General features: G+C 52.7%; 2 protein-coding genes across 2 annotated transcripts in view; one reads left to right on the top strand and one right to left on the bottom strand.

Moving 5' to 3' along the window:
* Positions 1-1,857: 1,857 nt before the first annotated feature.
* EMWEY_00047310 (hypothetical protein, conserved) lies at positions 1,858-8,438 on the top strand (the record flags this gene model as incomplete). The annotated part of the gene is made up of 2 exons (XM_013479263.1): positions 1,858-6,570; positions 7,365-8,438. 2 exons carry the CDS (start codon positions 1,858-1,860, stop codon positions 8,436-8,438), a joined length of 5,787 nt encoding a protein of 1,928 aa, XP_013334717.1.
* Positions 8,439-9,749: 1,311 nt separating this feature from the next.
* Positions 9,750-10,000, bottom strand: part of EMWEY_00047320 (hypothetical protein, conserved) — a gene marked incomplete at both ends in the record, with an annotated part of 1,001 nt that continues 750 nt past the window's right edge. Inside the window, one exon of the mRNA XM_013479264.1 lies at positions 9,750-9,888. Within this exon, the coding sequence (XP_013334718.1) occupies positions 9,750-9,888 (139 nt within the window). The remainder of the gene's footprint in view (positions 9,889-10,000) is intronic.

Below are 10,000 nucleotides of genomic sequence, written 5' to 3' on the forward strand. Positions count from 1 at the left end.
AATAAATAAATAAATAAATAAATAAATAAATAAATAAATAAATAAATAAATAAATAAATAAATATTTATTTATTTATTTATTTATTTTTATATAACTTTGTTGTTTCTTTTTTTATATACAAAAACATCAATTCCTTCATTATAACAACTAATATGCATTTGCTGCTGCTGCTGCTGCTGCTGCTGCTGCTGCTGCTGCTGTTGCTGCTGTTGCTGCTGCTGCTGCATTTAGGTAGGAGGGCTGTAGGGAAGGGGTAGTCAGTTCTTAAAGAATAGACTAGTGTGTTCAAGGGTGGGGTTGCTGCTGCTGCTGCTGCTGTTGCTGCTGTTGCTGCTGTTGCTGCTGCTGCTGCTGTTGCTGCTAGAACTGTAGGAGAGAGTAGACCTACTGCTATAGACAGTACAAGACACCAGCAGCAACAGCAGCAGAACCAGCAGCAGCAGCAGCAGCAGCAGCAGCAGCAGGCTGCCTCTCTATAGGTATACTCATAAGGCCTCTCCTTACTATAGCAGCTGCTGACTGTCTTAAGTAAGGATTAAATGTGTTGTTGCTGCAGCAGCAGCAGCAGCAGCAAGCAGCAGCAGCAGCAGCAGGCAGCAGCGGCAGCAGGCAGCAGCAGGCAGCAGCAGCAGCAGGCAGCAGCAGATAGTGTGGGGTATTCCTGCTGCAGCATTACAGCAGGCAGCAGATATTGTGCGGTGTTGCTGCTGCTGCTGCAGCAGCAGCAGCAGATGTTGCATGCATGCGAAGGATAAAAGACACCTAACTAATTAATAAATTTATTTATTTATTTATTTATTTATTATTTATTTATTTATTTATTTTATTTATTTACTTATTTATTTAATTAACTTATTAATATAGATATAATATAATTAATGTATTATCCTTAATAACTTTTTATTTATTTATTTATTAATAAAAAAAAGAAAAAAAGAATAAAAAAAATAAACATTTGCTGCTGCTGCTGCTGCTGCTGCTGCATGCATGCAAGTTGAACATACACCGTAAATAAATATAAATATAAATATAAATAATTGGGGTGTATAGGCACCTCTTGTCTTAATGCATGCATTATATATTATTTTATAATAATTTAATTATCTTCTTAATAAGATCTAACTCGTGCTGCTGCTGCTGTTTACTACTACTGCTGTCCCTTAGTTACAGTTACAGCCCCCGCGACACACAAGCAACAGCAGCAGCAGCAGCAGCTGCTGCTGCTGCTGCTGCTGCTGCTACTGCTGCTGCTGCTGGTAGGGTATATATACAGTAAGAGTTGTATATAAATTGAGTATTTTTTATTTATTAATTAATAATAAAATAATAAATAAATAAATTTATTTTTTTATTTCTTTTTTTTGCTGCGCTGCTGTGCTGCTGCACCTCCTGTTGTTCCACCGGTCATTGTAGCAGCAGCAGCAGCAGCAGCAGCAGTAAACAGAAACAGCAGCAACAACAGTAGCAACAGCAGCAGCTGCAGCAGCAGCAGCAATAACAGCAGCAGCAGCAGCAGCTAAGCACACGTATTTAGGAATATATATACTCGTCTTCCTTTGTCTTTAGCCCTATAGAAGGGGACTTCTTTTATTTGCTGCTGCTGCTGCTGCTCGCGCTGCAGCAGCCGCCCGTGCTGCTGCTGCTGCTGCTGCTGCTGTTACGTAGCAGCTGCTGTTGCTGCAGTGCAGCAGCTCTTTTAGTATTTGCTGCTGCACGCTGCTGTTTATAGTCCCTCATGCAACCTCGAGCAGCAGGAGGCCCGTTGCTGCTCCTGTAGCCGCTCAGCAGCAGCAGCAGCAACAGCAGCAGCAGCAGCAGCAGCAACAGCAGCGCAGCACGCATCGTGCTGCTGCAGGATGGACAACTCTCGTCTGCTGCCGCAGCAACACAGGGGAGAGAGGGGACCTCCTGCTTACTACAGGAGTACTAGCAACCCCACTCCAAGCAGCAGCAGCAGCAGCAGCAGCAGCAGCAATAGCAGCAGCAGCAGCAACCCGCGATATAGCGGCAGCACTGCTGTTTGTCGTCTTGTCTTTGCAAGTGGCTCAACAGTGTACGATGGAAGGTACCGAAGCAGCAGCAGCAGCAGCAGCAGCAGCAGCAGGAACAGCAGCAGCAACAGCAGCAGCAACAGCAGCAGCAGCAGATTTGTATGCCCCCCTGATCACTATGAAACAGAGAGGCGCTGCAGCAGCAGCAGCAGCAGCTGGCAACCCTTGCGGCCTCCTGCGCAGCATCCAAGAGATCCGTCGCAGCACTGCAGCAGCAGCAGCAGCAGCAGCAGCAGCAACGGTAGCAGCAAATGTTACAACAGCAGCAACAGTAGACTGTATCGCTCCCCGTATCCTTACGACAGCAGCAGCAGCAGCAGCTATAGCGGCAACTACAGCAGCAGCTACAGCAGCAACTGCAGCAGCAACTGCAGCAGCAACTGCAGCAGCAGCTACAGCAGCAAGGGAGGATACAGCATAAGAGAATATAGACGCAGCCCGCCTCGAGTGCCGCCTCCTTATCCGTACAGCAGCAGCAGCAGCAGCAGCAGCAATTATAGCAGCAGCAGCAGCAGCAGCAGCAGCAATTATAGCGGCAACTATGGCAGCAACAGCAGCAATTATAGCGGCAACTACGGCAGCAGCAGCAGCAGCAGCAACTATGGCAGCAGCAGCCGTCACGTTATGCCCGTAAAGTTTGCTGCTGATGCATGCAGCATACAGGACAGCAGCAGCAACAGCAGCAGCAGCAGCAGCAGCAACAAGTACAGCTGCGCTGATAGAAGTAGCAATAGCTGCAGCAACAACTGCAGCAATAGAAGCAGCAGAAGCTGCAGCAGCAGCAGCAGCAAAAATAGTTGCAGCATCTCTTATATGCCGCAAGAGCAGCAGCAATGTGACTACATGCAGCAGCAGCCACTGCAGCAACTGCAGCAGCAGCAACACCCGCAGCAGCAGCAGCAGCAGCAGCAGCATCCATTTGACGAGCTAGTAGGCGGCGAGGACCTGTGGCAGCAGCGCCAGCCGCATGAACTGCTGCTGCAGCAGCAGCAGCAGCAGCCACAGCAGCAGCAGATGCAACGGCAGATATGCGAAGCGCCGCATAACGGCCCGGAGCAGCAGAAGCAGCAGCAGCAGAAGCAGCAGCAGCAGAAGCAACAGCAGCAGCAGAAAGAACAGCTGCAGCAGCAACAGCAACCGCAGCAGCAGCACCAAAGCGAGCTGCAGCAGCAGTTGTACATACAGGAGCAGCTGCAGCAGCTGCTGCAGCAGCCGCTGCCACTGGAGTTGCTGCAGCAAACGCTCCGCCGTTTGCCTGCAGTCACCGCAAGCTGGGTTGCTCAGCAGCAGCAGCAGCAGCAGCAGCAGCAGCAGCAGCAGCAACAACGGCAGCAGCAGCAGCAAGCACTGCACCAAGAACAGAGGCCGCCGCAGCAACAGCAGCAATTTCAAGCAGTGCAGCAGCAACAGCAGCCGCCGCAGCAGCAACAGCTAGAGCAGCACCACGATGCACAGCAGCAGATGCAGCAGGAGCCGCCGGAGCAGCAGCAGCAGCAGCAGCCACAGCAGCAGCTGCAACACCTGCAGCGGGTGCACCAGCCGCTGCAGGGAGACCTGCAAGAGCCACAGCAGCAGCAGCAGCAGCAGCAGCAGCAGCAGACATTAGTAGCACCTGACGGTAAGAATGGACCTCTGCCTCCCCAACCTGATGTGCAGCAGACACAACAGCAGCAAGTGCAGCAGCAGCAGCAGCAGCCAACGCAGCAGCACCACCAGCAGCAGCTGCTGCTGCGGATGCAGCACAAACTGCTGCAGCAGCAGCAGCACCGAGAGGAAAAGCAGAGGCAGCAAGCACAACAGGAAGCAGACTTGTCGCATAATAGCAGCAGCAAGACCAGGAGCAGCAGCAACAGCAGCAGCAGCAGCAGCAGCAGGCCAAGTGGGTCTGATGCATCACATAGACTGGAGCAGCAGCAGCAGCAACAGCTGCAGCAGCAGCAGCAGCAGCAGCAGCAGCAGCAGAATGGTGTTGCTGGATTGTGTGATTCCAGTGCCACCATAAACGGCAGCAGCAATAGTAGCAGCAGTAGCAGCAGCAACAGCAGCAACAATAGAAGCAGCAGCTGCAGCAGCAACAGCAGCAGCACAACCCCTCCTTTGGCGATGAGCAGCAGCAGCAAACTCAAGAAGAGCCGATGGGGCAGCAGTCGCCAGACAGCGCAGCGGCAAGGATCTGCTGCTGGAGACCAGCAGCAGCAGCAGCAGCAGCAGCAGCAGCAACAGCAGCAGCAGCAACAGCGCTTACAGCACGCATGTTCGCCTCCGCCATCAGCAGCAGCAGCAATAACAACAGCTGCTGCAGCAGATGGAGCTGCTCCTGCTTCTGCTGCTGCTGCTGCTGCTGCAGCAGCAGCAGCAGCAGCGCACACTGCGGGCATTGCTGCTAAGGAATTATTATCAGCGCATGCACCTGTTGCTGAAGCAGCTGACGAAGCTGCTGCTGCTGACGCACCAGCAGCAGCAGCAGCAGCAGCAACAGAAGCAAATCATATATTTGCTGCGAACGCCGCAGCAACAGGGCTAGAAAATGAGCCTGCTGCTGCTGCTGCTGCTGCTGTAGGCTGTCCTGTGGCTGCAGCAGCAGCTGACCGCGTAGCACCTGATGCAGCAGCTAAGGAAGCAGCAGCAGCAGCTGCTGCTGCTGCTGCTATCGCACCTGCTTCTGCTGCAGATTTGGGGACGGTTGCTGCTGTCCCTGTTTTAGCAGATGAGAATGCAGCAACAGCAGCAGCAGCAGCTGCTGCTGCTGCTGCTGTTGCTGATCCATCTGCTGGTGTTGCGGCCCTTCCTCTTGCTGCTGCTGCAGCAGCAGCAGCAGCAGAGGAAGCTGTCTCAGCATCCGATACACCACCGGCTGCGAGTGATGCCCCAGGTGCTGCTGCTCCCGCTGCAGCAGCAGCAGCAGCAGCAGCAGCAGCAGAAACAGCAGCACCAGCAGGAGTAGAGAAGAGCTTTTTTTCGCAGCTTTCTGCTGCAGCGCAGCAGAGGATGCGGCTGCTGCGGCAGCGGCGACTGCAGCAGCAGGAGCGGCAGGAACAAGTTCCTCAGGAGCAGCAGCAGCAGCAGCAGCAGCAGCAGCAGCAGCAAGTACAGGAACAGCAGCAACAGCAGCAACTGGAGACACGGCAGCAAGTGCTGCTGAAGCTGCAGCGTGTGCAGCAGTTCCGCGAGCTGAGGCAAATGCAGCAGCAGGAGCAGCAAAAGGAGCAGCAACAGCAGCAGCAACAGCAACAGTTGCTGGAGCAGCGGCACCAACAGAACCAGACGCAGGAGGGACAACAGCAACAACAGCAGCAAGTGCAGCAACAGCAGCAAATCCAAGAACAGCAGCAAGTCCAGCAACAACAGCAGCAACTGCAGCAACAGCAGCAGCAACTGCAGCAACAGCAGCAGCAAATGAATCAACAACAGAAGCAGGAGGAGCAGCATCAACAACTGCAACAGCAACTGCAGCAGCAGCAGCAACTGCAGCAGCAGCAGCAACTGCAACAGCAGCAGCAACTGCAACAGCAGCAGCAACTGCAACAGCAGCAGCAGCAGCAGCAACTGCAGCAGCAGCAGCAGCAGCAGCAGCAAAGGAGCCCGTCGCTTGTATGGGTCGATGCGGAGTCTCTTGTTGTTGTCTTTGATAAGGACGAGGTGCACGAGCAGCAGCAGCAGCAACAGCAGCAGCTGCTGCAGCAGCAACAGGACCAGCAGCAACAGGAACAGCAACTGCGGCAACGGCAGCAGCACTTGCGGCAACTAGCGAAGCAAAAGCAGCAAGAACGTGACGCGCAGCAGCAACAGCAGCAGCAGCAACAGCAGCAACGGCAACAGCAGCAGCAGCAGCAGCAGCAGCAGCAACAGCAACAGCAGCAGTCTTTGGTATTGAAGCAGAGTGCTGTACATGAAACAGCAGCAGCAGCAGCAGCAGCTAGAGAACCCCCAGCAACAGCAGCAGCTGCTGCTGCTGCTAATGTTGCATCTGCTGCTGCAGCAACACCGTCAACAGCAACGTCTGCAACAGTTTCTGCTGCTAGACCTGCTGCTGCTGCTGCTCCTGCTCCTGCAGCACTAGCAGCAAGGGCTGCTGCAGCAACAAGCACTCCATCAGCTACGCCCGCGGCAGCAGCAGCAGCTGCAGCAGCAGCAGCAGCTGCTGCTGCTGCTGCAACTTCACCAGCTGCTGCAGCACGAGTTATGGCTAATAGGATAACACCCGAGGAGCAGCAGCGGCAGACTCAGCAGCAGCAGCAGCAACTGCAGCAACTGCAGCAAGCTAGGAATATAAGAGCTACTTCTGCTGACGCACGAACTACCCCAGACAACCGCAGCAGCAGCAGCAGCAGCAGCAGCAGCATTCGTGGGGTGTCTCTGCAGGCGGAGCTGCAGCAGCTGCATGCCAATGTTGCAAGATTAGAGACACTAGATGCGCTGCTGCATGCACGTGCTGCAGCAGCAGCAGCAAAAACAAAGTTGCTGCAGCGGGAGCTTGATGCAGCAAAAGGAGACATAGAGAAGACACTAGCAGAGAGAGTGAGTAATTGTTACGGATTTATGCTTCTTGCTGCTGCTACTGCTGTCGTTGCTGCTGCTGTTGCTGCTGCTGTTGCTGCTGCTGCTGCTGTTGCTGCTGCTGCTGTTGCTGCTGCTGGCTGTTGTTTTTTTTTTTGCTTTTTCCTGCTGTTTTTTCTTGAGCAGCACAAGATGTGCTGCTGCTGTCTTTTCTTATGCTGCTGCTGTTAAATGCATGCGCTGCTGCTGCTGTTGATTGTAGTTGTGTTGCTGCTGCTGCTGCTGCTAGTGCCATGATGCTGCTGGCTGGTGCTGCAGTAGCTGCTGCTGCATTAGGTGCTATTTCTACGGCCGCACAGCAGCAGGAGCAGCAAGTTGGGCTACTGCAGCAGCAGTTGGTGCTTGCAGCAGCAGTTGCTGCATGCAGCAGCACTTAGGAAGTTTGCTGCCTGGTAACAGATAGATATTGTATTGAGGGCTCGATGGCTTCGTGCAGCAGCAGCAGCAGCAGCAGCTGTAGCAACAGCAGCAGCAGCAACAGCAGCAGCAGCAGCAGCAGCGGCAATAACAAGAACAGGTTGGTACAACAGCAGCAGCAGCAGCAGCAGATGCTGCAGCAGCAGCAGCTGCTGCATTGTCAAGGCGGGGTTGTTTATGGGCTGCTGGTTGTTTTTCCTGCCTTGTTTCTTGCTGTTGCTTCTCCTGCTGCATTCCTCCTCCTGTTGCTGCTGCTGCTGCTGCTCCTGCAGCAGCAGCAGCAGCTGGAAGCCTCCGTCTTCTGAGGTGTATGTACACCCCAACGTTGCTCTGTTCAGGCTGCTGTTACTCGACAGCTGCAGCAGGCAAACAGGAGACTGCAGGAGAGGAGGCAGCAGCTAATTCGTCTAGCAGCAAGACATGCAGGTGCAGCAGCAGCAGCAACATTAGCAGCAGCAGCTGCAGCAGCTAGAACTGCTACTCCTGCTGTTGCTGCTGCAGCAAATGCAGCAACACCAGCAGCGCCCAATGCAACACCAGCAACAGCAGCAGCTACACCAGATACAACTGCGCCGCCTGCTGCTGGTCCTGCTGCTGCTGCTGCTGCTGCTGCTATGCCTGCAGCAGGCAGGGTTCGCGCCCATGCACATGCAGCCGCAGCAGCAGCTGCTGCTGCAAGTGTCGCAGCACCAGCTGTTGCTGCTGCTGCTGCTGCTGCTGCTGCTGCTGCACCAGCAGCTGCTGAGCCTACAAGAGTTGTCACGATTCAAGGTGAGGGGAAACGAGACACAACGAGCAGCAGCAGCAACAGCAAGAGCAGCAGTAGCAGCAGCAACAACAGCAGCAGCAGCAGTAGTAGCTCAGAAGCGACTGCAGGCGTGACTATGATCTCTCTGTCTCCTACTGCTGCAGCAGCAACAGCAGCAGCAACAGCAGCAGCAACAGCAGCAGCAACAGCAGCAGCAGCAGCAGCAGCAAGAGAGGACGAGGAGATCCTCCCTTTGCCTGAGAAGAAGCGTAAGAGAGACACTCGCACGAACGGCAGTCGCAGCAGCAACAGCATCAACAGCAGCAGCAGCAACAGCAACAGCAGCAGCAGCAGCAGCAGCAGCAGGAAGCAGCATTCCTTACCTAAATGGTTTTGTGTATCTTCGTCACAAGAAGAACAAATACAAAGACAATTAGAGACCTGCACATACACCTCAGCATTAAGTCATTGGGACCTTAGTGGTCTAACTACACTGCAGCAGCAGCAGCAGCAGCAGCAGCAACAGCAGCAGCAGCAACAGCAGCAGCAGCAGCAGCAGAAGCAGCTAGCAGAAGTACTAGGAGGAGATAATGCTCTTAGACCTATTTGCTGTTATTCCCTCTTGGGTACTTGTCGTAAAAATTGCACAGATATACATCTATAATATATGCATGCATGCATGCATGCATGCATACATGCATGCATGCATGCATGCATGCAATAGGAACAGGTGAGTGTTAGTTAGATGTGCATAGATTGTCTTTTTCTGTCTCTCTCTTCTCTTCTCTGTCAAGGAGCAGCAGCAGCAGCAGCAGCAGCAACAGTAGCAGCAGCAACAACAACAGCAACAACAGTTACTGTTGTTGTTGCTGCTGCTGCTGTTGCTGCTGCTGCTGTTGCTGCTGCTGCTGCTGCTGCTGCTGCTGCTCCTTGACACTCCTCTTGTCTTTTTTTTTTCTTAGATAGATAGGGCTGTTAAGGATTTTTGTATTTTCTTTTTTCTTATATGCCCTTAGTAGCAGCCTGCGCTAGCAGCAGCAGCAGCAGGTGGCGGTAGCATGAAGTACGTATCTTCTTACTGCAGCGCAATAAATCCCTCCTTATAACTTGGCTCGGATTTCTTTAGGCTTGGCTAGCTAGCTAGCTAGCTAGCTAGCTAGCTAGCTACCTAGCTAGCTACCTAGCTAGCTGGCTACCTAGCTAGCTAACTAGCTAGCTAACTAGCTTGCTAGCTAGCTAGCTAGCCAAGTCAATAACTGGCATTTTAGCTAACAAAAATTACTAAGTAAATGGCTAAATAGATTGTTGAGGAAATATATGGGTAGCTAGCTAGCTAGCTAGCTAGCTAGCTAGCTAGCTAACTAGCTAGCTAGCTGGCTGGTTAGCTGGCTAGCTAGCTAACTAGCTAGGTATGCCTGATGCATAAGAAGGTACAGATAGCCAGTAGCTAGCCAGCGCCGCCGAGCAGAGAAAGACAGACGGGCACAATAGCTAGCAAGCTAACTAGCTAGCTAGCTAGCTAGCTAGCTAGCTAACTAACTAACAAACTAGCTAGCTAGCTATATAGCTAGCTAGCTGTACTAAGGTGCCTAGTTAGCTAGCTAGCTATATAGCAGAGAAAAGGAATAAAGGAATAAAATACTAATTAAATAAAATAAATAAATAAATAAATAATATAAATTACCACTAAAGGCATTCAAAGGTATTTGCTGCAGTTGCTGCTGCTGCTGCTGCTGCTGCTGCTGCTTCTGCTGCTTCTGCTGCTGCGGCTGTTCATCCCCAGATACAGCAGAGACACTCAGCAACTCTGAAATGCAGCAGCTGCAGCAGCTGCAGCAGCAGCTGCAGCAGCAGCTGCAGCAGCAGCTGCTGCTGCTGCAACTGCTGCATGTGTTTGTGCACCACTACTAAATCGTTGCTGCAGCAAAGCAGCAGCAGCAGCAGCAGCAAAGAGGCAGCAGGAGCAGCAGCAGCATTAAGCATTTCTACGGACAGACCTCGCCTTCTTGGGGGCCCTGCTGGTGGTGCTGCCGTGCTGCTGCTGACTTGCATCGCTGCCTTCTGTTGCTGCTGCTGCAGGAGTTGCTGCTGCAGCACTTCGCCGTACCCGGGACCTGCAGCAGCAGAGCAACAGCAGCAACAGCAGCAACAGCAGCAGCAGCAATAGTAACGCAAACACCCATAAGAAACACCGCAGCAGCAGCAGCAGCAGAAGCAACAGCAGCA

The sequence above is a fragment of the Eimeria maxima genome, genomic scaffold (assembly GCF_000499605.1).
Source record: "Eimeria maxima Weybridge genomic scaffold, Emw_scaff1019, whole genome shotgun sequence".
Classification (NCBI taxonomy): domain Eukaryota; phylum Apicomplexa; class Conoidasida; order Eucoccidiorida; family Eimeriidae; genus Eimeria; species Eimeria maxima.